The sequence below is a fragment of the Mycothermus thermophilus genome (genome assembly GCF_041956435.1).
Source record: "Mycothermus thermophilus strain CBS 625.91 unplaced genomic scaffold VTJ04scaffold_8, whole genome shotgun sequence".
Lineage (NCBI taxonomy): Eukaryota > Fungi > Ascomycota > Sordariomycetes > Sordariales > Chaetomiaceae > Mycothermus > Mycothermus thermophilus.
In genome coordinates, this window is record NW_027191434.1 from 1074418 (window position 1) to 1090247 (window position 15830).

Below are 15830 nucleotides of genomic sequence, written 5' to 3' on the forward strand. Positions count from 1 at the left end.
AGTAGTAGGAGTAGAAAAAAAAAAAAAAAAAGAAAAAAAAAAGAAAAAGAAAAGAAAAGAAAAATATAAAAACACTTGAAAAGACATACCAGGCACCCGGTCGGTATACTTCTGGAACACCTCCAACACTTCCTTCTGCCAGCCCATGTCAAACTTCTCCGCCAAGTTCACCCACTCCGTTTCACCCGGGTTCCGCATGAAGCTGCCGTGCTCCGCGCTGAAGCCCAACCCCGGAATGTGGCCGAGGTGCTGGGTCAGGAACTCCTGATCGCGACCCGAGATGATCCAGACCGCATTCCGGGGGTCCGCGCTGAGAGCTTTCAGACTCGTCAGAATCCGCTCCGACGGCACCGCCGCACTAGGCTCGCGCACGATCGGAGTCAAGGTGCCGTCGTAGTCAAACATGAAGAGGCGCTTGCCGTCCGCAGCAGCGCGATACTGCTGGAGCAGGGAAGACCGGTCGAGCAATGGCGTCGACGTGCTGGTCTTGCGGCTGCCCAGGACGGTCACCAACCTCCTAAGGAAACCAGCGATCCAGTACTGGACGTTCTTGGTGGTGACGTGAGCCAGGAGACTCTGCTCCATGGCCTGACGCTTGTCCTCCGGCATGGTGAGGGCGTTGTTGATCTGCATGGCGACTCCGGTAAGATCCCACGGGTTGATGTGGATCGCATCCTTAAGCGTGCCAGCGGTACCGCTGAACTCTGACAGGATGAGCGGGCCAGCGGTTTGGCGTTGGCAGATGACGTATTCGAGCGACGTGGTGTTCATGCCGTCGCGGACGGAGGTGATCAGGCCGATATCGGCCGCGCGAAGCAGGGCGAAGTACTCATCCTGGCTGATGTACTGCGGATAGTGGAGGACAGGAGAGAAGCCAAGGGACCCATACGCGCCGTTGATCTTCATGACCAACTCGTTGACGCGACTCGAGATCTTATCCTCGGCGTCCTCTTTCTCCTCCTCGATGTTGGTGGGCGATGTGACCTGAATAAGGACCACCTTCTCGCGCCACTCGGGATACATCTCGAGGAAGCGCTCGAAAGCCATAAGCTTCTGGGCGACGCCGCGGACGCTATCCAACCGATCGCGACCGACAATGATCTTCTTTCCGGCATACATGGCCTTGAGGGCCCTGTACTTTTCCGTGACTGAGTCGGAGTAGGCTTGCTTGGCGACCTTGGCAGCGTCAATGCCGATGGGGAAGACGCCGACCTCGACGCGCGAGCCGTATGCATCGATGCCGGAATTGTCGGACGGGAAGCTGAGGATGCGCGAGCAGCAGCTTGTGAAGTGGCGCGAGAAGCTGAAGCTCTGGAAGCCGACGAGGTTGGCGCCTAGAACACCCTCCAGAACTTCCTTTCGCCTGGGAAGGCAGCGCATGAACTCGCTGCTGGGGAAGGGTGAGTGTAGGAAGAAGGCGATGTACATGTGCGGTGCGCGCTGGCGCAGCATGCTGGGGAGGAGCATCAAATTGTAGTCATGGACAACGACGATATCGCCAGGCTTGTAGATCTCGAGGATCTTGTTGGCGAACTTTTGGTTCATGCGCAAGTAATCCGCCCACTTGATGCGCTCGGCGCGACCATCAGTAGGCTCGTGCTGCTTGTAGTGGAAGAGAGTGTAGAGCTCGTGCTCGGCATAGCGGCGCCACCTTGCTTGGTCCTTGAGTCGAATACCCTCTTCACTCATCTCCTCATCATCCGCCAACCACACCGGCACCGTCTTGATCTTGTTATTGTGGAGGAGCTGGTTTTCAAGGCGCAGCATGTCCTCTTTGGGAATCCATAGCCCGTCCGCAGTTGGAGGGGTTGGCGGACGCGTCTGGCCGCTGAGCGGGATGGGTTTGGAGAGAGCATTGAGGGCAGCGAGATGGACGGTCGTGCTAGGAGGCGTCAGTGGTGGTGAGAGCTCCTGGGGCTCTTCGATCTCGCCCGTCCAGGCCACAACGGTGTGGCTCCAGGGCGATTGGTCGGACGAAAGGTAGGAGAAGGCATCCAAGAGGGCGGATTGGCCGCGGCGCGGAGTCAATTCCTAAACCAGGAAAACACAGTGACGTCAGCACAGCTGCCCCGCCAGTACTAGCTCGTGCCAAGGGCCGGCACACCACCAAACATGAAAACTTACCCAGTCAGCGCCTTTGCGGTACTTGATGGTATGTGGGATGTTGAAGGTCGCCGAGATGATATTGCCGGTCAGGGAGAGGTCAGGGCAGATTGCGCGGATGTCGTTGAGCGTTTCCTTGGAAGGGTTCAGAGCAGCCTCGCTGACGCGGCGCATGTACTCGACGCCTTCCCGGACGCCAGTCTCGAGCTGCGTCTCGAACGGTTGCCCTTGAATGGCCGAGGGCTTCAACGCAGGAGAGGCCGCGATAGCATGGTCTGCCTGCTGGCGGGCGAAGTAGTCTGGGTCGGCTGCCGCGCCATTTTGGCCAGCTGGTTCGGAGTCATAACCCTCGTGGGTAATTCCAGGGGTCACCGGGACCTCATCGAGGGGGCCAGCGGATGTCGTCTGCGAAAGATCCAGTGTCCCGATGCCATTGGGAGGCGCATCGTGGGCGCTTTTCGGGCCGGCAGCGGTTGTACTCATGGCCGAGTCGTGTGCGTATCTGGGGCCCGAGCCTGTTGGGGTGCTACAAACGGGGGGTGAAGAGGGCCTTGGTGCTATGGGAAGGGCCGAGAGATAAAGAAGAGGAGAAGGGGAATGAATGCAGCAGTAAGGTGATAGAAGGAAGCGAAGGATGGTGACTTAATAACGGAAATGGCCGAGTGCACTTCAGGTCCAGGATGGATGCGGAATCTAGACACGCAGCGGCACACAGCAACCGGGAACACCTCACAAGGTAACGTCAGCGGGGCGCCACCCGTGGGCTATCTCCCTGTGACGCGCAGAGAAGGAAAACCTGGACCTGGCAGGGCTGGATGGCCAAGTCGCCCGGTACCCAGCCAGCTCAGTTTTACTTAATGGGAGAAGACAGGAGTCAAGACGGGAGCTGGCGAACAGGGTGGAAGACACTGGACAAGACCGAGACGGACACTGCGACGGGAGATGGCGGACTAGAGCCGGCCGGAGAGACTGAGGTAGGTGAGGTGTGACGGGACAAGACGTGGATGCTCGATTCGACTGCTAGGTGCCCTGCGAACTCGGTCCGGCAGCCTGAGGTGGGGCCTGCTTTCTTGATCCGGCCAGCAGGTGCTGGTGCCAGTGGTCCAGTGGGTCTTTTGACTCCCTGTCCGGTCACTCTGGTCACTGAGAATGAGACAGAGTGCCCTTGGTTGCAATGCGAATTGGCCCAATGTTGATGGTTTTCCTTCTTTGTGGAGGTGTTGTTTGGCCTGGATTTCATTTTCCCTCTTCCCGATGAATCAAGGCCAAGCTCGGCCAATTCGCTGCTAAGACTGGCTCAGTGCAAAAACAACCACACAACGATGGCGGGGTAAGTTCCGGTATCAGGTCTTTCATGATGCAAGCGGGGTTGAACATGGTGGGGACAAGAAACGGCCCGCTTCACATGTCCAACTTTCACCGCCCAGGAGAACGGTCCTGTTCTGGGGTTGTCGTATTCCATCCTCAACTGCGACGAGAAAAAAAATACTCAAAATATCCGAGACACTCATTGACCATCCGAGGGTTACTCCAAAAAGTTTTCACCAATTGCCCGAGATCTGAATGTTTTGTTTGTATCCTACCTTATCGGTCGATCAGGACCGATTCGGAAATGACAGGGATCTCGGCCTCAGCGTGCCTTGCTGGAAAAGTGGATCCGGGATGACGGCCCTGCGAAGCTCTGGCGATGGCCGTTGGCCTTTGACCAAAGACCGCCAAGAGAAAAAAACGTCAGAGCCAACAACCACGCGGGTCTCACTTTGTCATTGACACATTCAAGTTTGACAAGTGCTGAATAACCTCTCCTTTCTACTCCCATGGTCATGGCGAAACCAGACGGGCATATCTTCCAGGTTCCATGGCAAAAACGCCGTTAATGCCAATGTCTCGAACTGAAACTCTGTCCAGGACCAACACAAAACTGCGCCATTTTCGTCTTTTCTTACCATCCATGGGTTATTTTTCCCTTTCGATTCGCTTCCCGCTCGTTTCTCGTTTCGCGGCGACAACGACCCCAAGATCCCGTCTTGCCGCAGTTGAGCCGGTGGAATTCGGCCGCATTTCCCCGGCTGTCCTGGCGCTTCTGTAATCGTCCACAGCTACACTCCCTAGGTCCCTGAGGGCATTTCGTCTCTGCCAAACACTGTCACTTTCACTCTCAAACGCGCGCCGCGAGTTCGACGCAACCTCCACCATCGCTCCAACCTTACCACGTTCCTAACGTTCGTCCCTAACTAACGCAGCCACTTGCATCACACCGTTACGCTGCCATACCATGCTTCCCGTCAAGCGGCGGCGGCGGCGGCAGCAGCAGTAGTAGCGGGCAAAAAATGACGCCGCCCTACATTGCAGTTACAGGTCCGGCAGGCCTCCGCCAGCCCAGCCTAGGTGCCATGCATGGACGAAAATGTTCCCGTTCCTTCACCACATGGCAGCCTCCTGCTTCCCGACTGGCTGACTGCTGCTGATGGACGGATGGATGGATGGATGGATGCTTGCCATGTTAGCTATACTGCGACTTGACTTGACGCACACACTCTCACGCATGTTGCCTACCCGCCCGATTGCCTGCCTGCCACACTTTTGCCCTGTTGCCCTGCACTGTTTGTTTCCGATGATGCCCACAACCGCCCCGTCCTGCCAAGCTTCATGCCCGTTGTGATGCGATGCCGTCATTCATGCCGCACGAGATCGCCCGCTACGCCGTCGCATTTATTCCCGCCACCCGATTGCCCTAAGACGTGTCCATAATATGATCATGATTGTTCCGATTTTGTCTGAGATGAGTGAACCCCCATGCTTGCGATGCGAGCCCGGGTTTGCTTTTCGGGTGCTGCACTCGATCCTGTTCCACGAATGCGTCACCTAGCAGCGCGAAGCCCGGTGCACCAGTCAGCTAGAGAGCAGTATGAGATTGGCGCATAGGTAAATTACCTAAGGTGCTAGTACGGACCTCTGAAACGCGATCCGCTCATGAGCCAAATGTTTTCAAGCCCTCTTACACTCAGCCATGGCCAAGGTATCTTCGTCCCTCGCATAATAGCCAACCATTATCAAGCCGGCAGGTTCCGCAACCTTCCTGAGCATCTCTTCATTCCTCAGCTTGCCTCCCAGATTTAGCATACCAATGTCCAATAGACACTGAGAAGGCACCGGCGGGGAGGGGAATTTCTCCTCGATGATAATTACTCTCGCCTTCGGGTTATCCTTGGGCAATGCGTCGGCAAGATGGCGCAGAATATTCGTGGCGGCTCGGTCTGTGTGGTTGACCAGACAGTGCCGGAGGATGTAGGCGAGGGCTCCTGTGAGAGGGTCAGGATCCGTCCAAGCTTCGTTGTTGCTCTGTAGAGACAGTCAACGAGAGAGAGGGCTGCTATGAGACATAACTCACCCTTGACTGGCTGCTCCTCCAAAAAGTCACACCCCATCATCCACACCCCCTTCAACACTCCATCTCCCCTCTCCTTCATCGCCCTCTCAATCACCTTCCCCCGACCCTGCAAGACACACTGCTCCGGCCGCAGCCCATCTACATCTCTCAGCAAATCTACCAGCAAATGTCCCAGCTCCCCGCCGACGTCCACCACAACCCTGGCATCACCCGGCATCTTGCGAGCCTCTTCCCCAATCCACGAGTAGTCGTACACCGCTCCCGGTCCAGTCATGCGCCTGGGGTAATCGCCCGTAACTCGGTTCCCGCTCATGCCGCGAGCGAAAGCCGCAGTGAGTTTGGGGTAGCGGGCTTTTATTTCGTCTGGCGTGAGGTCAGGGCGGCCCCAGGCGTAGCTGAAGGGGGTTATGACGGCCATTTTCGTTGAGGCAGCAGGACCGCCACGCCCTGGGTCTGAAGTGTGTTGAGAGCCATCCGTGGGTCCAGGAGGAGTTGGAATTGTCCGGGCTCTGGGCTCGTGCCGGCCATAGATGTCGAAATATTCCGGCCAGTGGCAGCCAGGCTTTGCGACGTGGCCTATGCAGACTGTGTAGAGCGCTGCAAGGTTGGTGTGCGAGAGGAAGAGGCGGGAGATGCGTGAGTGCCGGAGGGTTGGCGAGGCACTGGCATCTCGGGGGCCAGGGAGGAGGCGACCGGTGCAAAGCAGGAGGTTGGCGATGCGCGCTGAACATGAGTCAGCAGTCAATAACGGTCTGGATTGCGAAAGTGGTTAGGAGGGGATTGGGACTCACCAACCAACGCCTCTTCAGCATCAACTTTCCTGGCCAGATCGGCAACGGAGATGTGGCCGTCGAGGGGGATGTGGTCGAAGGCTTTCCAGTCGATGAACAGGTTGGTGCAGTTCACCTCTGCGCTCTGGATCATGAGACCAGGCCTCGGGTATGATTAGCTCTCCTCATTTCTTGCAAGGGGGCATGATATTCTTGGGACATAGGTAAAAAAAGAAGAAACAGAGACGCACCGTAATCCAATCTGCCCTTACCACGTCGGGAGTTGGAGCTGTCTCCAGCCAGATCTTGCGAGCAGTCTGGGCGATGGCCCGACGGAGATCCCTCAAGTCATCCTCCTGGCCGGGGATTCTAGAGGCGGCGAATGCTTTGGCGTTCTGGAGCAGCTGCTCAGCGGCAGAGACGAGGTCGAAGGGAGTCAAGGTCGCCATCGTGGCTGGATGTACACTGACACAACAGTTAGGTATGGATTCTAGGGGTATTTTCCATGTTTGGGAACCTGGCCTCGACAACCTAGCTGCATGGGTGTTAAAAATTTGCACCTAGGTAGGTACCTCGATAGGTAAGTTCAACCACCTGAATGGTCTAATTGGAACAGAAAGTTAGCAAGAGGCGTCCATTCATCTGTTAGAGACCCAATTCTCCGACCTTGTTGTTTTACGTCGTGCTTTCTCTTTCCCGTCCGGGAGTTGCTTTCACGATCATGTCCCACCTCTCTCTCTCCGGTCATTTGGGTTCCGTTGTTTCGGGACCGTTTCTTGTCTTTAGTTCAGGCATATTTGTCCTGAACCGTACCTTCCCTCCGATAATCACCCGGAACGGTTCTCGACGATGTTGGAAATTCTGTTGAAGTCATAAGCATCAAGGAGTCTTGGAAACATCGGACATAATTAGGCCATGGAGAGAAAGGTGCAAGTATTACGTTTATAATATCTTCCATGTCAGATGGCCACCGTTAATGTCTCTTAATCCCTTGTTGCATACTTAGTCCCTTGCTGCAGATGGCCTGGTGCCGAATCAAAGCCGTCACCTCTCGACTCCAAAGTCCATTGAATGGAGTGAACACGTTCTCTCCACTATTCTCAAGTCACCAACTCACTCCAAACCTCAACCCTACCCATCAACCTTCACTCCTGCTCTTCACCACTCACAGTCAAATTGCGTCCCTGCAACTGCTGATACCAAAGCACCGCCCTCCTGCTGCGGAACACCACCATCTTCCTGACCACCGTCTCCCCCATCTCCCCCGGGCCGCTGTCATCACCCTAACGATTCCAGCCTTGAGCTGCCCCTTCCTAAAAGCCAGCTCCCACGGCCCTCATTCCAGCAGCGCCCGCAGCCGCCCCCAACCCCGCCTCCCTAATCGCATCCAGCTTCTGTTTGCTCACCCACCCCGCCTCGGTCCGTTCCCCCTTCTTCTCCGCGCAGGCGGCACAATACACCTGCATCTTGACCGGCTCGGCTTCCAGCATCGGCCAGAAGAACGCATCCTTCCTTCCGCCGCCGCCGCTCCCTCCGTCCTTACCGGAAGAGGAGAAGCTGTTCCTACCAGCTCGGGACTGCGGGCTGACGACGGTCGGGGGCGCGGGCGGCGACCACATGCACGAGGAGCAGGTGTTTTTTGGGATGAAAGCGTCGCGGTGCGTCAGGAAATCGCCCGAGTAGCGCATAGCGCGGAAGATGTCGAGCGCCAGCGCGGGGGAGGCGTTGGAGTCGAGAAAGGCGTTGAAGGTCGGGTCTTGCAAGAAGTAGAAGCGCGCGAGGTGGATGAAGGTGATGAATGTCGTGCGGAGGGGGCCGAGCATCCATGGTTGGGGTTGGTACGGGGGTTGGCGCTCCTGGGACGGGGCGGTGGAGGGAGTGTTGGGGGGTGCGTTGGAAGCAGGGTTGGTCGGAGGGCTGGACGGGGCGGCCTCATAGGACTCGGACTCAATAGGGACATCGGCCCAGGCGAGCCGGGCGGCTTCGAGGAACTCGGTCATCCACGGAGCTTCGGTGCCGAATTTCAGCTGGATGGTCCCGAGTTTGGCGGCGAACTCGGCTTGCAGGCTGCGCAGGGCAATGTCGCACAGTCCGATGGCGCCGAAGTAGTCGGCCACAGTGTAGAGCTCGACGCATGTGATGAAGTCGGTGGTGGCCGATGGGGAACGCATGGCGGGAATGTTGCAAACTGGACATTTCGAGTCAGTCGAGTCGGTTGTGGGTGAGAGTTGAGCATTGAGAGAATGCCATACCACCCTTGTAAAGATACTCGATGAGCCAACCGACGAGTCGAGGCTCGAAGTCGTTGATCTCAATGACGTTTGTCGACGCCTCCTTGAACTGGCCGGTCAGGGCCTTCTTGAACCAGTCGCAGCGGGAACAAATGATGTTTTTGTGGAGGTTCCAAGTCCGATCACCACACTTGACAGTGACGTCGGAGAAGAGCCCCGTCCTAAGGAGTCTGTAAGTTGGAAGTGTCAGCATCTAGTTTTAGTTAGCATGGATCGGTGGGTGATGACTGTACTGCTCATCCGCCGCCATGAAGCGGGGTGTTCGGGCGTAGGATTCTCCAGCCATGGTGATGATGGGTGTGGAGGATGGAATAGTAAGTTGAATAATAAAGGTGAGGCCGTTGACAAGCGGCTTCAGAATATTGCGGATAACTGCGGGGTTGTCAGACCCTGATGATGAGGAGTGCCTAATAGGACGAGGTGCTGCTGGGATGTTGGCCAAAGTGGTGGGACAAGGCTGCAAGACGCACCAAAAGGCCACATGATGTTGGAATGAGGTTGTAAGTTCGCGAACCGAATTTGGGCGACAAGATTTAATTACCATGAAAGGCGACTCACAAACCCGGCGATTTATTTGTGGGAAACAAAGAAACGATCCCAGTCTTCAACTCAATCCGCGACACAACTTTACTCGCCCATCATCTCAAACTTCTCATAATCGCCAGTTTTCCATCCCTTCATAAGAGGCCCGTTGCATCCCTTTAAATGACGTTGCACGCAGAACCTTTCCCCGTAGGTAGGGCTGGGGTGCAATCGTTTTTGACATTCCACCCTACAAACAATGATGTCTTAACACCAGGTCTTGAAAGTCAAATGCAATTCACAAACCAAGTGACGCTCAAGGAAGAGTGCTACTTGTCGAACTCTTCCACAGGTTATCCGAGTTGGCATACGTCATCCTTTCGACCATTGACTGACGAACGCGTGAGATCGTGTTGACATCAGCGAGCCCCTACGAGGTATGTACAACTGGCTTGAACAGTGGAAGCACCTCGACAGTTTTCAGCGCTCGTCCATCGTTGAGAATTGTACAGGTATGCCCGTTCCTTTCAAAGATCAAATTGATCGGACCCTCCTTTTGCCGTGGTTAGCCTCATCAGCGCACCATCACCGTAGCTACCTAGGTGAGATTAACTTAATAGATTCTGTGTTTGCTTACCTGAGTGGCAATAATCCCTCCACCTCATCGCTGTTGTTTGCCTCGCCGATTGCATTGAAGAACTCACAGGCCAGTCCGAGGAGAAGAACCATTGCGAGGACCTGGCCGAAAGTCCATTCCGCCTCCGCGTCACTAACAGGATTTCTGTTGATGATATCCTCCACGGTTCCAAGCAATATCGCTGAAACTGCCAGGGAGATCAGATCGCCTGGGTATAATAATGCCTCCCAAAGAGGTAGCCGCATCCACCTGGGCGGTTCTCCCACGTTCCTGATTTGGAACTCCACTATCTTCAAAGGGGCAACGATGTAGATCAGGACAAAAGGGGTCCATCCCCACAGGGATTGCACGTGAGGTTCAGTACAAGTATTCGAGCCGAATTGGGCTTCGGCGACTATGTTAACTGCGTCAACTGAGCCAATAGCAATAAACCAAAGACAGGCCCCTGGGGCTATAAGAAGGAACAGAAGCGTGGCTAGATAGCTATCAGAAACCCCAATCGGGATTTCAGATATCTGAAGTCCGAGCATGGACAGCAGATACACCGCAACATGATAGTGAAAGTTGCTGAACTGGCCTTTGGCCGATTGGATAGCAACAGTGATGAACAGTGCAAGGCCATTGAGAGCGCAAGAGCGTTGGTACGACTTCTCGAACGCACGTGAGTGCTGTAGCAGGACTCGGCTCGCGATTGACGCAAGGAGACGCCCTCCCATGCAGAGGATGTAGATGGATATTCGGATCTGCTTCCTGATCAACATAAGCCCTGTTCATGGAGAAAATGGACTTACACCCAAGCCGCTGACATCGGGGTTGGGCGAGATGGTTGTGATGCGCTCGAATTAGTCGGTCGAGTTGGTCGCGGTCGCTATGGTCATCGTCGCATTGCCCCGGAGGCTCTCCATTGACTTTGTCTCTCTCCGAACTCTCAAGGTGACAGCGGGCAACGGCCTAAACTTCCGCGTCAAAGAACTCATCCGTTCACTGCGTTGCCTTTGAGGGGCACCGTGTAGAAGCAATCAACACGGGTTCCGTCAAAGACTCAGCCTGATGATGCCTCCACCCCAACAAACAGCCGTATACGTGGCGATGGCAACTGGTCGTTATTCATATGCAGGCACACCACAGACCAAGCACAAGGCTGAGGCTATGCTACCTCACTTAGCCCTCAAGATCCATGGATGCCTAGATCTGAAGCGGTGTGTGCCCCCCTTCACCACTGTCTGTGGTGGTTGTCCATGACCTGGGTCTTACAGGGGACAATCAGCCACGCACAGTCGCAACCTCACTTCACCCCCGATATCCACATACCCTTTCCTGAATTCTAAATGTCTCACTCACTAGCTTAGCTCAGACCTTTTATAGTCACCTAGGTAAAGGATGGATTCTCCTGATTTCCTTTTGCGTGTGCTCTAACTCTCGCAGACATATCTCATTTCCAAAATCCATAAACCGAATCCACCGATGCCTAATGGTGCTATCTCTTTTATTGTATTATTGATCTCAACATCCCTTCACCTGCTCCCAGTTCTAGACAGATCAAGGCTTAAATCAGTAAGTAGACAGCAAGAACTTTGCCACTGGCTCATCTTTCTTCAAATAACTGACATTGGTACCAGCTGCATGAATATTCATAGTGTTCGGACTCTCCTTTACACTCAGAAGTTAGCCTGACAAATGTATTGTCGTCATAAAACGCTTCGATGGGCATTACGTACCTCAGATGACCCAATACCTCAGTTGGGATAGTATCCTTCTGAACCCTTTTCCCAGGGCCGCGGTGCCCCATCGCATCTGCGGGATCATAATCATCCTCCAAGTTTTCTCCATTTCCACCGAGACCATTGTGGTCAAGATCCTTCAGATGTTTAACCGGCCTAGATTCCTTCCGATCGACAAACGCCTTTATGAACTGGTAAGATGGTCCAAGAAGAAGAAACATAGCCAGGACTTGGCCGAAAGTCCACTGCTTCTCTTCTTCACTGACCGGATTCTTTCCGATCAGGAGCTTCACTCGTATAATGCACGCCGTTGAGGCTATTGTGTAGAAGATGCAGGCTGCAATCCGGGAACAAGTCTTGTAAGCTATGTAGTCTATCCATTTGAACTCCGCCATGTTGATCCGCCAGAGAATCCGAACAAGAAGAAAACCCACGTGTGGCATGATTGAAAGCATCTCGGTTCTGAAGAGATTATACGTGACGCCTTCCTTATAGCCCAACCACCCATTCTCAACAATGTCATCGCATTCAGGCTGGCTGCCAACGGTTTTGTATGTGAAGCCCACGTATAACATGAAAAACAAAAAGGGAAAGACAAAAAATACGAAGGTAACAAGCATCCCTAGGACATCGCGAGGCCAAGGACGCTCTGGAGTCGAGATTAGATATGCCAGTGTGCGAGGAGTCGGCATATGATACCATAGTATTCCTTTCAGATACATGACAATGAATGCGTGAAAAAGCGTCAACTGTTTATAGGACCGCATGAAAGCTTTTGCCTTTGTGCTCAGGGCTGGGTAATAGTACCGGTAGTCTTCGAGAAACGTAAGGAGGCGCCCTCCGAGGCATAGAAGGTAGATAGGTATTCGAATCTGATTAAGTATTTGTCTGTCAATGTCTGGTCGCAATTTCTTGACAGTATAGGATGGTTGTTAGTAACCTACCCCCAAGCCGCTTACATCAGGGTTGGGTTCGATGGTTGTATAGGTTGTATTAGTTGTCGAGATCATATTGTCGGTCAAGTTCGCTGTGAGTCGAGGTTGCGATGCGTATGTTCAAGAGAATATTGGAGGCTAGGTGTAAAAGAGGTTGGCTGGTTCTCGCTGGGCTGTCTGACGTCCCTCTTTCCTAGGGCCAAAAAAGAAGAATGGAGGTGTCAACGGAGCGAGTCTCGAGTATGCGGCCACAGACACAAGAGAATTGCGGTCAGCAATTCAATAATCGTCACGACTAATGGGCGTTGTCTTTAAAAAGAGATGTAAAAGGCCCTCAATAAGATCAAAACAGCCCACCAACAGCTGGTAGCGCTCGAGAGAGTGGCTCATGCAGACCCCTGAAATGTGGCTTGTAGTGGTGAGGCCGCGCGACAAAAATGCTATGTTCTTGTGCGGTTATTTTCACTATTATTAAGCTGACACTGTGCAGGCCTCCAAGTCATGGATGTAAAAGTCGAAGCGCCTCTACAGTTTATTCCTTCGTGAACCTCCTGAAATTAAAGGAAAGACGACTCTCACCCAACAGCGGCGCGATGGTAAGCCCCGACCTGCAGCCCACGCTGCCGCTTGCCAGCCTGGCGCCAATGCAAGATCTTGATACACGAATCCAACCAGCCAGCCTAGTAAGGCTGAAATACTCGATGTTCCAAATAATAAAATTGCCTCTGGGCAAACGAGCTCATCAGAGACCTTCCTTCATGCTGCGACCTACTCGAGTCCAAGTGTTGCAGTCATCAATTTCAGACCGGCGTAAGACAACAAAAGCGTGTCAATTAATGTACAGTGATGGATCTCATGGCTCAGGTACGCGATCAAGTCATCCCGAAAACCTTCAGCACGGGTATCCTGTCGCTTGAGATCATAGTTACCTCATCATGATACCTCAGCTGAACATTCTCTCCTCCCACGTCCCCCTGATTCTAATCAGACTGCTTCGGCCCTCCTGTATTGCTATATTAGACTCATACAATTCTTGAAGACGTGATTAATGATCCCGCTTACCTGGGCCGTAATGTTTCTTCCCCCGATTGACTCTCCACCGATTCTCCTAACAATCCATCGATAACTCTGGATAGTGCTCTTAGGAATTCAAAAGCTGGTCCGATAAGGAGACACGCCGCCAAAACCTGGCCAAAAGTCCACTCTTTCTCCTGCTCACTGACAGGATTTCCGCTGGTCATTGTCTCAACACGGTGGACGCATATACCTGAGATGTATAGGGCCACCAAGAGACTTATCCGTCGCCCTGCTGCACTGTTCCACAGGGCGCTCTCTGAGCAGCAAAAGCCCTGGAAGCCAGCTGTCTGTATCAATGCAACAAACCAAGTTATGGCGGTGAACCCAGGGCTAGTAGCGAGGGGCTGCGGCGAGCCACCAGGGTCGGGAGGCCGATTAGCAAGGGCATCATTACACTCTGGTTGACTCAGGGTGTTGCGGCGAGACCAGATGTAAGCCTCAAAGGTTATTGATGTGAGAACAGCGCAGGCGAACAATAATCGTATGGCTCCTTTAGTAATTCGGCTATGATTGTAGCTTGGTCGATATGGCATATTCACCCCGAGCATCGCCATTAGGAATATGGTAATTATGGCGTGGAAAAATGTGAGACTATTTCGTGCCACTTGAGAGCAATCGGTGATCAGAAGTGCCAGAGCGTTGACAGCACAAGCGTTTCCGTAAGATCTCTCAAACCGTAGGGAGTGATGTCCAGGCAAGACGTCAAGAACTATGGCGAGATATGGCCCTCCTAAACAGAGGATATAAGCGGAGATTCGAATCTGTACACAGGTAATGGTAAGTAACCATTTCTCCATCCTCACGATATGTATCGCACTAACTATGAACCTACCCCTATCCCACTCAGATCAGGGTTAGGTTCAAGACTTGGGCACACGGTCAAGTCCATGACCTAATAATACTACAGAATTCGCCTTTTAAACCACTGGTTGCCAAAATGATAGGGTTGACGAAACTTGGGTCACTTCAATCTGTTCAGTTATGCTTGTCATCTGGCTAAAAGCAATACTATTAGTAGATGCTGTGGCACGAGAAACAGGTTTGAGATATTAACAAAGTTTTCGGCCATTGGGCATAAGGCTGACAACTGGGCATTCGAGTCTTCCAAGAGAGGCTCCGCCACAAGCCATCCAAAACAGGGCATCTGCCTGCTGCAACTATTTGTTAACTTCATCAGATAAGCCACGCATAATCGAGACTGTGCTGAGAACCCGGGCACCTAAAGCGCCGCTAGGAAGGCCAAGTATGTAGGCCGCCCTATCGCCCTTGCAGCCAGGAGGGAGGGCCGCACACGACCTGTACGAGTCCCTGGCAACTAGTAATCATTGTCCGTCAAAGCTCTTGTTCAGGGACTTGTGTCGTCGGATACTACGAGGCTTACAAGCTGAGTGCCACCCGATGGAGGAGAATGGTCGAGCAAACAAGCCTTACTCAGCGCCACCTGTTCACCGGGATATTCCAAGTAGTCAGATTGTCAGTCGGTCTTGTTCTAAACAGGCTCGAACATCAGAAACCTTATGGACTTGTGAAGAGTCGGGCAGCTTGTACAGTTTTAGAGACCCGGAAGCCTCGGAACTGAACTTGAGTGTATTCTACCGCTTTCACCCTGAGGCCGGGGGGTTTATTCCATAACTCAGGGTTCACCTCTGTTGAGGGGCGGCGTCTCTGAGTCCTGATTCTCAACTACTGCTTGAGGTGCTGCGGGTGCTTTAAATTTTAACCATGCTTTGATCCATGCTTCTTTAACAAGCTCGACGGTTGGCCCCCATAGCAGGAACATCGCAAGGACCTGACCAAAAGTCCATTCGTCCTCCTCCTTGCTAACAGGATTCCCACTAATCATTTTCTCAATGTATACAATACTGATGACGGACGAGAGTGTGGACACTGCGAACAAAGTTAACCAGAATATCTTTAACCACATTTTTGTTGTCTCAGACCAGAGAGGTGAATGGATTGGTCCAACACTTGGATCAGTCTGGATGCAATCCATGAACATCCGCAGAAACGAGGTCATCCAGGCAGCCACCTGGAATAAATCGTGGCCGGCCGGACTCAAGGCGAAAGAACTTAGCCGATTGTCCGGACCAGGTGCCAATCCTGGGTTCATGATGACGAACAGAGCGTTGCACTCAGGTTGACTTCCAAACCCGTCAAAGGAAATGTGAGAGGAGGGGTGCCCAGAAGGTAAGGTCATAAATAAAAACATAAAGGTAGAAGAGACGATGAGACAGCTTAAGGTCTGGACAAAGATATTTAGCTCCTCATCAGCATCAGGCACCGGTGTATAATGGTATGGGGCCCCGAGCAGGAAAATCAAGTGGGACGCGATCAGAGCGTGGAAGAGTGTCAATCGGCCTTTTTGCACCTGAAAAAAGGAGGT

At 53.3% G+C, this 15830-nt stretch overlaps 3 protein-coding genes across 3 annotated transcripts in view; all 3 read right to left on the reverse strand.

Moving 5' to 3' along the window:
• Positions 1-2586, reverse strand: part of VTJ04DRAFT_10874 (uncharacterized protein) — a gene marked incomplete at both ends in the record, with an annotated part of 3713 nt that extends 1127 nt beyond the window's left edge. The window contains 2 exons of the mRNA XM_069358660.1: positions 90-2031; positions 2125-2586. Coding sequence (XP_069214202.1) covers positions 90-2031; positions 2125-2586 — 2404 coding nt within the window. The remainder of the gene's footprint in view (positions 1-89; positions 2032-2124) is intronic.
• A 2505-nt stretch (positions 2587-5091) lies between these two features.
• VTJ04DRAFT_10875 (uncharacterized protein) lies at positions 5092-6713 on the reverse strand (the record flags this gene model as incomplete). The annotated part of the gene is made up of 4 exons (XM_069358661.1): positions 5092-5405; positions 5495-6217; positions 6286-6409; positions 6537-6713. 4 exons carry the CDS (start codon positions 6711-6713, stop codon positions 5092-5094), a joined length of 1338 nt encoding a protein of 445 aa, XP_069214203.1.
• An 864-nt stretch (positions 6714-7577) lies between these two features.
• Positions 7578-8841, reverse strand: VTJ04DRAFT_10876 (uncharacterized protein; the record flags this gene model as incomplete). The annotated part of the gene is made up of 3 exons (XM_069358662.1): positions 7578-8452; positions 8517-8725; positions 8789-8841. The coding sequence occupies 3 exons, from the start codon at positions 8839-8841 to the stop codon at positions 7578-7580; spliced, it is 1137 nt and encodes a 378-aa protein (XP_069214204.1).
• Between the last annotated feature and the right edge of the window lie 6989 nt (positions 8842-15830).